This window comes from Cryptotermes secundus, unplaced genomic scaffold, assembly GCF_002891405.2.
Source record: "Cryptotermes secundus unplaced genomic scaffold, Csec_1.0 scaffold641, whole genome shotgun sequence".
NCBI classification, from domain to species: Eukaryota; Metazoa; Arthropoda; class Insecta; order Blattodea; family Kalotermitidae; genus Cryptotermes; species Cryptotermes secundus.
The window spans coordinates 746480-760398 of record NW_019720713.1 but is presented as its reverse complement, the minus strand read 5'-3'; the positions used below and the strand labels follow the sequence as shown (position 1 = coordinate 760398).

At 40.6% G+C, this 13919-nt stretch overlaps 1 protein-coding gene across 1 annotated transcript in view; it reads right to left on the bottom strand.

Annotated features, from left to right (window-relative positions):
- Positions 1-920: 920 nt before the first annotated feature.
- Positions 921-13919, bottom strand: part of LOC111871985 (homeobox protein engrailed-2a) — an 88574-nt gene continuing 75575 nt past the window's right edge. The window contains exon 2 of the mRNA XM_023865435.2: positions 921-4726. Within this exon, the coding sequence (XP_023721203.1) occupies positions 4374-4726 (353 nt within the window). The 3' untranslated portion in view covers positions 921-4373. The remainder of the gene's footprint in view (positions 4727-13919) is intronic.

Below are 13919 nucleotides of genomic sequence, written 5' to 3'. Positions count from 1 at the left end.
TTCTTCTTCAACTACACTGCTGTTCCCTTGAAAACTTTGGAGGCAACAACCTCGCACAGAAAACACAGCTCCTCTATTGTTGCATGGAGCAGACCACACAGAAAACACATGCCACGTGTCAGACTGCGTGTTTATTTGTTTGTTAACAGGACTGGGCGTGGCGCAGATGACACAGAAAACACGGTCTCATATATTGTTGCGTGTTGGATCATGTTTACAGAGCCGTTGCCTGGCAACGCGTTGATCAAATCCGTTGTAATATCTTCACAAATATGAGTTACTAGTCTGGTGATTTTTTAAGAACAAATGATCAAATACAACCTTAATTTAATTAAACGCAATAATTTATTTGACGTATCATGGACTTATAAATGATCACGACTCAATTTCTTACCTATTTTTAAAGTATGTCTTTTCAAGAGACGAATTAAGAAAATATGTGTAAATATTTGTTTGTAGTTTAGGGAAAAAATTGAACCCCCGAAACTCTATGGGCAGTATATGAAGCAGTAACTGCATGCAAAAAGTACGGTCCAGAACAGATTTAATGATCCCTGCTATTAACTCTTAGGCTAGGAACACACACAGCGACATCGGTAGTACGGAAAAATGTTGTACGATTTTTTTGTCGTAGGACCTCCTTTTCACACTAGACCGTCCAAATACATTTCTTTGCTCTCCGACTGTCGTACGGTAGATGTCGCATGTCGTCACGTATGAAAGCTAAGGCAACACTTTATATTCTACTACTTGATGCGACATGAACAGTACGGAAGTCGTACGACCGATGTCGCTGTGTATGTTCCTAGCCGTAGCTCTGTCCACCTATTTATTATTTACCTGTAGTGACGTCAGCGGCTTCCGTGTCGATACAGCAGTGGCCGTTACTTACATGCTGATGAGGCGTGTTGTGTGCGAGCCCTGTTCTCTACACATATTGGTATGCACTCCGAACTCTGCACAGTTGCTTCTGTGCCCTTCCAATTTCCGAGTTGAAATGATTGTCTGACACCAGTTTTATATTTCTGCTTCCGAGTTTAACGTTTCCTACGTCACATGAATACAACAAGCCCTGGGGCAATTAAATCACGGCTGCACTATAGGAGGGTGCCTGCTGCGGTATCTTCCTTCTGGTCTATGTCTTTATTTTTGTCATTTAAAGACCGCTCAGAACACGAATATATAACAACGAATTGTGGGGAGACTACTGAAGGAACTAAATTGAACAGTATGCAGAAAGAAGTGGTCGTGGCCTATTTTGCGGTATTGTACATAGAATTTGTCTGAAGGAACTGAATAAGAGGAAGCAAACCGTATCCTGGATATTTGGTGTTCCGGCCGAGGATCGAACCGGATACGTCTCGAATAGACGCAGATGTGTTACTGACTGAGTAAACTTGATCAGTTGATTCGTGTCACATTATAACAGATGACGATATTCTATGTTAATATTTGCTGCGCTGTTGCAGTTCTCAGAAAACGAAAACGATAACATTACATAACATGCTTTATCTCACGACTTATCAGTGTTTAAGTTCAACACGACGAAAGAACGGTCATGTGTAGTTCAGTTGGACTGGGCATAATCAAGTTCTTCTACGACAGTTTTAATTAATGTGACGTGACGTACATTCTCTTTCGTGGTTCATTTTCCCTGCAATGTCAGTTGATTGACTATACTGCGTCAAATGCCAGGATGATGGATGAATATTGAATCTGAAAGGATTTGAGATACTGTCCCGGGAGTTGTTTGGAAGGAACTTTCCTCCTGGATAAGTTAACTGAACCTTTTCAATGTATCAATATGTTGCAAATAGTCCATAGTTTTCAAACATATTTATTACTTATACACACGCATTGAATTTTTTATATAATTATTAAGAAGCTCCATTTGACTCTGTTATTTGGAAACAGTAACATACTTTGTCTGGCTCCGTCTTGTTCCTTCCTCATGCAATTATGGTCTATATATCCTGTACATGGAAAACTCAAAGATATCATGGACTGTGAGAATATAAATTACTAATGAAATGTGTCCTAACATCTGTGACTTTCCAGTCCTTATAAGATATTCATATTAAGGGTCATCTCCCCCTGAGTGTTCAATTTAGTTTCCAAACATCAGGAGGCCTTTATACTTGTACTAGGGCTCTTCCCCTAGCGTCACATTTTCTCGAGAACAAGCATTATGACCTGTCAAGCTTCACTTCGTCATAGCTCCTATAAAACACGGAAAACGAATGTGATTTCTCACTCCCTAAGAACACACGCCATTCGAAATATTTAAGTCTGCTAGAAAGATGAATTTCAGTAAAATCTGGTACTAATATTTTTTTTATCATCAATATCAAGGTCTGAGGCTCTGGCTGCGTTCTATTTGATATAAATTACCATCAGATATAAATATCCCTCTATATGTATATAAATGTAGCACAACATCCTCTCCGCGTCAGTTGCAACAAGTTCGTGGGAATGCCTACCAGACGAGCCACTTGGCAGCTAGCCGGTAGCCATAAGCAAACTCATTTAAGCACTCGCATTCAAAGAATTCTTCTATTACGGACTTCATCATAATCCTACAGTGAAAGGTGTTACAGACCCTGTAATTTCGATATTAAATCCACTGCGCAGTTGGACCTTATATTCATGCAACTGTGTTGTTAGAGATGATATATCAGCACGGTTTGAGGAGAATAAACAAGCTGAGCAGTGTACATGTTTACGTCTAAACCAATGGGGTCCACCTACAACAATTTTCCTTCTGAAGTGAAATATTAAAACAGAGAAGCTTCGTGAATGATGAACGTAATCAACCTGGAGCAGAAGTACACGTATTTCATTAGGGGAGTGTAGCTTATATCATTCTCCTATTACGGACTTAAAGACGGTCTCTGGAATATTGGGCTTCTACTCTGGATTAACCCTTTAGAGCCTAGTGGATACCATATGTACCACCTCCATCATTACAATCACTCGGGGCAGGCTACAATAGGCCAATCAGTGGCCACCGTGCCGAGTTAACCCAGTTGGACTCCACCGCCCACCAAGCGAATTAATATGTACCACGTGCTATAACATATTAAACTTTGAATTCTGTCAGCAGTATACTTGTATGTTTCATATAGGCCTCACAATCAACAGCGACTGTGTCCCTAAACAGCATTAACCTGTTGGTCTTCGTAGCTAGGACGTAGTGGTTCCTGTGGGGTACGAACTGAATTTATATATATAATATTTAGAGGAAATTCAGTTTTTAAACAGTTCACATGTTTATTCGCCTCAGATTTTGTAACTTTTAGTCTCCGTGAAAGGTTACACGAAAATACCCAGACTTTAACTATTTTCCACTGTGAATTTGGCCTTGTAATTTCTCATACAGTGAAGCAAAAAATATACACAAAATACAAATAACTAACTGTTGTTACCTATGTATACCGTCATCCATATGGCAAATTATATCCCTCTTAAGAAAATATTTCGGTTAGTTCAGTTCTGTGTGTACAAGATTTAGTCAACTTTCATGATAACGTAGTCAGTTTCTGCATCCTTATCTCCAGCATCCATAACTTTACACCTTGGAATTTAATTCAGTATTGCATCAAAGACCCAGGTACACTTTGTGAATTGAATTATTTAGTTAACTAATTACCTCTTTCATTATTGGTGTGCGCTGAGTGTGCGTACATTGGTACTCATTCCGCAAATGACACCTCGTACCAACATCGGATGAGAAATGAGAGAAAAGGGGAATTGGCATGGTAAACCGAAGTACTAGGAGAAATTCCGCTTCGGAGCAATTTTTTTGCACCACAAATCGCAAATGGACTGACCTCTAATTAAAAATTCGCACTTACAAGAATATGTAATGATCTGATTATTATTGCATATTTAAATTGTAACTTCAATTTTAAAATGAGTAGAATTTAAGATTTTGAGGCCTGAAAAATTGTATAGCCTTAATAGAAACTTTTATTTTAGGCTGCTTAATTCTAAATTTGCAGAATATATTTTTTGTTCATTGCACTCGACCTCAAAGCATGATAAAGCTCCGGAGTTGCATGTGACTCTGGCTTGATCTATGGGCTCCTAAGATGTATTTATATTTATGTAAATACATTTATTTAAAGTACATAGCACTGTAGCTTCAACGTTCCTTCTCCTCGGGGAAAAATATTAATATTTCCGTTATTTCATTTAAAGTGGCTGTCTAATTTTATCAAACAATTATATTATTTAATGTTATGCGAACCATAAATTTATGTTTTACAACTGGATGTCTCTTCGACTTTCTTAACATTTTCTAGCACGAACTTTACGCTGTTAGATAAGAAATTATGTTAACAGTGACTGTATTTTTCAACCGAAATATGCGTTCAATCTTTCCGTGCATTGTTGGCCAATAGCAGTGCACTGGCCTCTTCTTCTTCTTCGTCCACCGGCACAGTACTGTGGTTGTACAGACCCTGCGCCATCAGCTGCAGAGCCAAGGGGTTCTTCTGGCCGCTCGCCTTCTTGATCTTGGCGCGTTTGTTCTGGAACCAGATCTTGATCTGCGCCTCGTTCAGTCCCAGTTCTCGTGCCAGTTCCGTTCGGCGTCGCTCCGTCAGGTAACGATTCTCGGCGAACTCGTGTTTCAGGCGTGCCAACTGTTCGCCGCTGAACGCTGTCCGGGGTCTCTTCTCTTCCGGCTTTTTATCTTTTTTCTTTAGCCGACGAGATCTCGGACCTGCAAACCAACAATAAACGAATTATTAGTTTAATGCCTGTTGTGGTACTGACACGGGTGGCGAAGTATTGCGTCTAGGAAGAACAGGAACAGAATATTAGCTTGCAAACTTACGTTCAAGTCCTTTAAGAGTATTTTATTGAGGAAACATTTTCTTGTGTTTAGGGCACAATAATAAAATATTCGGAAAGACATTTCAATTTGTTTTAATAATGTGACGGATTTGCTCAAAGCATTAAGCTATGGAGTCAGAAAATCCGTTGTTAGGTAAGTGCATTTTTAACGCAGTCAACAATAAAATTTCGGTTACTTAGTAGCGATCCTTTCAGTAAGCTTGTTTTCGAGACAACGGATTTTTAAAAGGCGTTTCACGGCAACGAACACTCTTGGAGTTATTTCCATGGATACGAGCTATCCTATATAAGGAACCGTTGGAAAGAAATCTCTGGTCGTGGACCTCAGGGGGCCTGGCGTCAAGACGAACTGAGTGGCGGTAAACCGCCAGTCGTAAAGTAACTCTGACTTTGACTTCAAGCATTCAGATTCATAACGAGAGTTCATCACGTACTCAACTGCAAGCTTCATGATTCAGAACGTCATAATCATGAAGCTTGCAGTTGCATATATGATAAATGGATAACGTTAGTGCAATGTAACAGTTTTGACATAGTAAGGCTCCTGAAGATGGCCATTTAGGGCCGAAACATGTTGTGTCGAAAGTGAAAGTGTAAGAAAGAAGGAACAATCTGTTGCATTGTTGACGGACTGTGCAGTTCAGAAACAATTTTAGATATAGTAATGCAACAGGATGCTTACGTACAGGATATTTAATGGGTGTTAATTTAATGTGATCATAAGTCCAGAAATCCTCAACTCGGCAAGTCATCAGTTGAATTATGGCTGTATATCAGCATTCACGAAATTAGGCAATCAGTACTGTGGCGTATGTTCCAGTTTATCTTGAATATTTACATGGGCTTCATTTTATCCCGTGCGTATCTTAACTCATTACTTGCTATATACCATTTTTGTCGGAAGATATAACTGGATTGTAGGCGTGAACCCTTATACATCTCCCAGGGGGTCGGCGTAGTTGTCAGTATCGAGTAATGTTCACAACATATAGCGGGAAAGAGGGTGTGCTTGCCCTTCTAATATGCCGTTAACGAGTAAACCCGCAGGGACACTGTACATCCATTGAGTGTGACAGTGCTTAACTCCGATTAGCAGTTTTCATATGTCACCAGGGAACAGAACCCTTTAATTCAACTGCAAATGCGACCTGCAATGGGCGCTATGTGTCATGCTGCACACTAATAAACCCAAGTGGATGTCCTAGATTTAACTGTTTAGCTATGACGGGAGGTACTTGCTTCAAATGTTGTCCTGACACAGGATATTCTGTCTGAGGTCTTTCGTGTTATTCCTCAGACACTGTCAATATCGGGACTATATCGTCAATGACAGAACAATTAATGAATAAGGAGTAGTTAATGGAATGGAAATTGACAGGAGAAACAGAAACACTCGGAGAGATCCTGCACTAGTGCCACTTTGTCACCACAAATCTCATGTTATCTGACATGGGATCGAAACCAGATAGTCTTGGGAAGCCGATGGCTGTATTACTGTGGTTAAAACTTATATTAATGCAACAGGATGCTTAACTACAATACTTCCACAAAAGACTACTCAACAACACGGAGTAGTGACCCTGCCTTATGAGAACTCCATGTCTCACTGGTCCCGTGAGTAGCACTTGGTATGGGACCCTTGCCAGATTTAAGTAGCGGATAGGCAGAACTCGTTAGCAACAGCGGGCAACGTGTCTGAGGAAAGAAGCACCTGAATGAAAACCCTCGTCCTCAAAGATAACCGGCTGATAACGTGCTCAAGTAAACAGCTACTCATAATCCCCAGAGATGTTTCATGTTCGAGGACGGAACAGCCTAAGAATCTGAACCCTTGCGGATGATGATGATTGTGGTCTTCAAAAGATTGCAATGCATTTGGAACAAGGTCGCGGAAAGTTGGTTGAGAACCACTGCTACAGTTGAGCTAAAATTGATGATAAAACAATATCCTGATAAACTTACGCAATATCTGTAAGATTTGAGGTCCTCACAACAGTGGTTAAGAAGATTTGTATCTACTGGTGTATAACGCCTTGTAGTCCGTTGAAAGTTAATCGACGTTTCGGAGGAGCATGTCGCCGCCCTCTTAAGGGTCGAAGCATACAACATATTGTCACCTGTTTCAAGCTGTTTTCTTTTTTGCTCGAATAATTTTTTCATCGTGAAAATGGAAGCGATATGTTCCTCCGAAACGTCAGTTGACTTTCAGCAGAATACGCAGCGTTATATCCTAGAAGCTAAAACTCTTATGCTGTATTTATTTATTTACTTGTGGCTTTATAAAGCGCCCTCTTTATCACTGACTTCACAGCGCTAATTAATTGGATTATAAGATGTGGAAGTGAGCCGTCGTGACCTAATTTGAGATAGTCCTACTATCCCCGAATATTCATTGAGGTACTGAGGAACACCAAGAAAACTTCAGGATAATCGTTGTCCCGGCAGAGATTCGAACAGATAACCCCTAGGATACAAATAAGAAGCATTACTGCTTGAAGCGACTTGCTCAGTCTATGCAGTAACCAACCTTGTACCTGCACTATGAAGTCGCTTTCTTTGCTAATATAAAATTCACTGTTATATCTACTGAGCAAAGTGACCGAAAGTGCGCCTTCACAAGTCTTAAGATCTTCAGAAATCTTATTCATACCAACGGGGAGATGTTTCGCTCTCCAAGCAGTTTGAAAATGTGATAACAAATTTTGCTGCAGAATTATGTGTCTGTAAGTTTTGCAAATACAAAGTGGACCGTGTACAGAGGAGTTCCATTTCGCCCTGAAGTTGAAACGCTGGCTGTGACATGACACTAAATCTCGCCTCCAACTGCGCCTCTCAAACTGAAGGGAGCACTTACAGGTTAACTACTGGGTAACTTGTTCACCCATCACCACCCTCCTTATACGTATAATTCTGTTCCTGGGGCGATGAATATCCTACTGAAACTGAAAAGAAATTCGGTACCCTCCCAGGAGTCTGAAAGCAAAGACCTCACACGGAGAGGCTCCTCATTCATAAGGACGCTCTTCTCTTCAGATGGGTTCAATGACTCGTCTTGTGTGAAACGTGAATGCTCGAGGAGACAAGTAAAGATGTCACATTAGTAAGAACTGTCTCTGAGAAGTGCTTCGGGCATTAATCAAAGTTTGATTTCAGGTAAAGCTTCGGTTACTTCCGGACGGACACAGCACGGAGAAGGTTGGCTATTTTTAGACTACTTCCCTTATTTTGAGGAAATATAAAGGAAGCTTATGGGATCACCTAACTCTTTGTCATTGTATCAGTTTATTTGTGTCCATATGTGTGTGTGTGTGTCCTCTCTCACTTTTTAGGAGTCTTACGAGTTAGCCTTTCTGTCTGTGTATCTGTGTGTTCCCCTTAGAAAGTAAAGCTGTCCATGTGTTTAACTAATTAAGCACTATGCCGTGAATAAGTATGCGGGAGTGGATGTATGGATCAACATTTTCTTAACCTCGGCACTGGCTTGAAGTGAGTTGTCAGCTTCAGGCCGCTTTACCCCCAGGGAAAGAGCCCACGATACACATTAGATAGGAGGTTCGGTTGACCCCATAGTCGGTCTGGAGATATGGAGAAGAGAAAACTGTGACACTACTGGGACTCGAACTCCGACCCCTCTACCGTCCAGCCAGTAGGCAGTCTCTATACCAACTGTGCTATCCCGACTCGTGTGTTCCCCCATCTTAATTCTTGTTAGAAGCTTAAAATATCACCCAACTGTCGGCATGTATGTCCCCTAACTTAATTCTTCATTTTCCATGCGGTCCGTGCCGTATCAAGGAGGCTTGTGAGATCACCTTGCTGTCTTCTTCTTCTTCTTGCTGTCTGTATATCTGTGTTTCTCCCGTAATTTTTCGTTTTCTATGAGGCCCGTGCACCATTATAAGAAAAGAGGTGATTAGTACTTCTCAGAACTTCTTGTTGGATTATGCATTTCTAGGCCTATCTGTTAAACTTCGTCTAAAACGTTTTTGAGGTTGCGTCTTACCTCGAGAAGGTAACCTTACGGTACCAAAATCCCTGTGTATTCAATGAAATTCCTTGCATGCAGATCTTGACTTCCATTGCAATGTCACGTGATAGAGACTATTATTTCATGAAAAAAAAAGCATGATTTCGTTTCAAAACAGTATATTTGTTTCTGTCAAAGCAACAATTAAAGTAAAAATAATAACAAAGATTATTTAAATTAATCTTAGTCACGGCATGTTTCGACCTATGTTGGGTCATCATCACGTGTATCTCTGCATACTTAAATGCTGAATTTTTGTTCAAATATATATCCATATTTTTGTTCATATCTGATCATTGATAATTGCTTAGTAATGAACCTCTCGTTTGCTTACTCTTCGGCTTTTAACCATATTGGTAAACAATTAAATTAAATTGAAGTTAGTTAAAAATTAATTGAGATTAAATTTAAAAGAATTTTAGTATACACCCTAGTGTGTATGGGCTCGTATTAAATTATCAAGTTACGTATGGTGACATGTCAACGCATTGCCAGGCAACGGCTTGATAAACACCCCGCGAGACACGCACGCAACAACAGAATAATGGGGTTGAGCAACCCACGTCTAAGCAATGTCTCGGTAAACAGACTTCCGCGCAGGCGCAATGACGTCACATAATAACCGTGCTTAGCTATCACGTGATTCATGTGTTTACTATGTGGCCTGCATTACGCAACACTAGAACAGTGTTTTCTACGTTGTACATTCCGCGGTTATATAACACGAGTCCGCTTGCGGTCCAGGAGAATAAGCTTAAGGAGTACAGAAAAGTACAAGAAGTCGACCTGTGAAGATTTAGTGTGTTAGTAGAAGTAGAAGTCACAGTGAGACTGAGAGTTGAGATCCGTTGCCAGGAGACGACTAGTGGAAACAGAATCTTAGTACGTATATAACGGTGAACTGTAAATTGTGTAAATCAACGCTAGCGCTCATTAATTGTAATTAAGGGAGAGAGAGAGTGTGTGCTAATAAATCCAATCATTTGATCTAGAATCGGTTATTTTCGTCACGCGTACCTCCTTACAAGAGATATTATTTACTAAAAAATAGTTCAAGCTGGATATGACTGCCTATTTCACCAGCCGAATAGTAAACAAACTAGAGGTTCACTAACAAGCAATAATCACATAATCATATGGCCAAATTTAAAGAAAACACTATGGATCCATACTGAACAAAAGTCAGCATCTGAGGAAAGAGAGATACAACAGATGACCCAATTGGAATTGAAACATGTAGTGATCAACATTAATATAAATAATTTTATTGTTACTTTTAACTGAACTGTTGTGTTAACAGATACAAATACACTGTTTTCAGTGACACACAACAGGAAGGAACATATAAAGATCCTTTGAAAGTGTTTACTTTAATTCCAGCACACTCATCTATGCTGGTAGCTAAATGGTTTACTAACCTAAACGCTAATACACCTTAATTTTTTCATTATTTGTGACTTATTTCACGGCGCTGTCACAATCTTAATTATGTCTCTTCGAACATTTGGATGACTAATGGATTACGAGGCCGGTCACGGTAGCCGAGCGGTCTAAGGCATGTACCGTCTTCGCTCGCTTGGAAACCGGGATCGTGGGTTCGATTCCCACTCAGGTCATGGATGTTTAGTTTGTGTGTGCTCGTTTTTCTGTGTTTGTGTACAGGTAGAGGCCTTGCGACGAGCTGATCACCCGCCCAAGGAGTCCTACCGAATGTGTATGATCTAGAAAAACCGAAGTGAACGGAGAATTTCATGGAGGTAGGCCTAGGCCCACTGGGGCTGTAGTGCCAAAGAAAAAATGGATTACGAAATGGAAAGTGTTTGGAAGAAAATGATCTCGACATATTCGATATACTGTGACAACATTTGTTTAGAGGACCCGAGAAAAATAAAGAGAAACCTCTATCAGAATATCCAGTGCTCCGGTCGGTTTTAGAATTAAGCACCTCCAGAATATTGGGTCTAAAATTTTACCAAAGCACCAATTCGATCGGTAATCTTAGTAACCAATGAAGTGTCAAAGAATCTGTAAATAATAAATAAAGCTCTTTACTTGGTTCGTTAGATGGCATGACGCTCCTGTAACAGGCCTGTAACTTACCATGGTGGCCGATATGTAAGTCTCAGCCTCATGTATAGTGTAACTACATGTGACGCGCTGTGAGCTTGCTGTATGCAGCTGTTTGCGCATGCGTAAGCTGACTTGAAGCGTAAGCCGCTGTGAATTGAACAAAGGAGGGAAGATACAATGAGACAGCTCGTCGTATTGAAATCATCAATGCTCCATTGTCATACAGTAACTATAGGGACAGTAGGGGATCATAATTTATCATCAACAATCACTTCAAACATATATGCAGTATCCTTGGTAGTTATGATCTACCTACTAGAGCAGGGAAGAATAGTACAGATGGGATCTTTCGGTCTATTCAGACGGAAAAGCTGCTATTACGTTGTCGTTGTGACAATGTCAGAGTGGTAAAGTCCATGATGGGTATTCCTATCCTATTATAATCCACAATACTGGTTTGGTTTGAGGTGTTTGGTCACGTATTGGATCTCCGAACAACACGGATGTTTCATTCGGCAGTGAGATGTTATATACTTTATTGTATTGTGGATCAGGCAAAAGATTTCTTAAAGATAACCATGATTGCAAAATGTATTGTGCAAGCAAGGACACACACGTTGTTAGGAGATGTGATGAATTGATACAGCTGAACTTGCCATATTTATGTCTGATTTTGTGATAGAGACGCGGATAAATATGTTTACTTCGATTATTTCAAAATATTTTGTCTCCATGGGTGCTTTCTAGAAACGAAAATATTAAAATATTAAATTTATAATTTTGCACGTTATTTTGTATAGGTGGGGGCACGCGGTAGTGTAGTTGGTTGAGGCACTATGCTACAAACCGAAAGATAGTGGGTTCGAGTCCCGATGAGGTGGATTTTTTTTTCAATTTACCTAATCCTTCCAGCCGCACTACGGCCCTAGGGTCGACTCAGCCTGTAACACAAACGAGTACCAAAAATTTTCCTGTGGGGTAAAGGGCGGTCTTACAATCATCTGTGAACCGAGCATCTAAAGAAAATGTCGGAGCCTTGATGTCTCACAAACCTATGGGTCTTCACGACCTGTTATAAGGATTGCTTTACCTCTTTTCTGTATAAGTAATTAAAAAGTAAAGTTATCCCTATACAAGTTCGTGAAGATCTATAGGGTTGTGAGACGTTGAGGGTCCCACATTATCTATAAAATCGGCTCAAAGATGGCGGTAATGTTGTCAGCCTTACGCGCCGGCCGCGCTTTACTCCCCAGGAAAATTATTTAAATTCATTCCTGGTACTGGTGCGGCCGGAAGGATTACGTCAATTGAAAAGAATGCAATGATCTCATCAGGACTCGAACCCGCGACCTTCCAGCTTGTAGCACAGCCCCTCAACCAACTACGCTACCGCGTGCCCCCTACCTCTTTTCTGCATAGGTGCCAAAATTTCGCCGTCAAGGAAGAGACAAAATTGAGAGTGCTGGAAAACGATAGTCTGAGGAGAATACTTGGACCAAGGAAGGAAGTAAGACGAAGAGAGACACAAAAAACCAAAAAGTGATACCAGAAACAGCGTCATCAGCAGCGACTTGAAGCACAGAGCAAATGATGCTCGAGATGGTTCAAGTTCGTATAGCAACAGGCCTGACCAGAGTGGTTTGAACGGCTGCTGTACTGCGATGTGGAAAGCAAATGGAAAAACTACCACATTATCACTTTTCCTGGATAGTCTCTTTCCAAAAACAGAAGACCACATTAAGTGGAGGAACTGTTTTTGAAGAGACTGTGGACCTGTCGTCTGACAGATTACTGATGAATGATGAATGTATAAAAGTTATGCTTGTTCAGAATGCTGGTAACCGCTTATCAGAAAGGCGGTGTCATTATCATCATCAACTTGAAAGCATAGGCTTACAGGCCTCCACCGGCTCAACTGTCTGTCCGCCTGTTACTAGGTCTTCTCACATAACTTCTCCTTATTGGTTTATAATACAGGACGAATTTCTGCTATCTATTCTTTTCACATGCCGGTCAAGGTAGCGGAGCGGTCTGAGGCATGCACTGTTTTTGGAATCTGGGATAATGGTTTGGAATCCCACTCAGGGCATGAAAGTTTAGTTTGTGTGTGTGTGTGTGTGAGAGAGAGAGAGAGAGACACACACACACCAAAATATGGTCATGAGTCCCGAGGGGACTTGGACCTGAAAATGACTGCGCTTGCGAAGTCCAGCAGCAATTGTAAACGAGAGATTCTTCTCTTCAGAGAGGATGTTACATAAAGACTGTGATTGAAAGAGTTCAGTTGAAAAAAATCGTTGGTCCTGAGTCTCAGGGGCTTGGCGCCAAGACGATTAGATTGACGGTAAACCGCCAGTCGTAAAGTAAGTCTGACTCTGATTTAGTTCAGTACAGTGCAGGGAAGTGAAGAGTTGATTAGTAAGTTAGTCAAAGAATTGGTGTTCAGCCATTGTGATCTGTTGCTGTTAAGAACTGGTTGCTTAGGCCGGGGACATTTCTGGAACCCAGAGCTAAAGGAGTGTCTGCCATTGGAAGACGTGACCAGGCAACGACTGGTGAAGACACAGCAGACTGAAAAGACTTAGTAAATGCTGTAATGACATGCTGAGTGTCTGAATTAGCGATAATATTGTACTTACAGTTATGATCTTGAACTTTTCAATAAATTCAATTATCAATCCAACCCCGTCTATAGTCACACTTATGTCACAATACGACAGCTGAGAAACTTAATAATTTTTGGACTTATTCTTCAGTACATAGGTCTGTCAGTAGTCAACATAACAACGAGGATGGGATAGGAGTCGTACATAACACATAGAAGAAACAATAAATGCTTATAGAATTTCAGCCAGAAAATCTGAGGGGAAAGAAGATCTGGAAGACACAGGAAGAAATGAGACGATAATATTAAAATGCATCTCAAAGGGATGGGTGTGAGGTATTGACTTAATTCACGAAA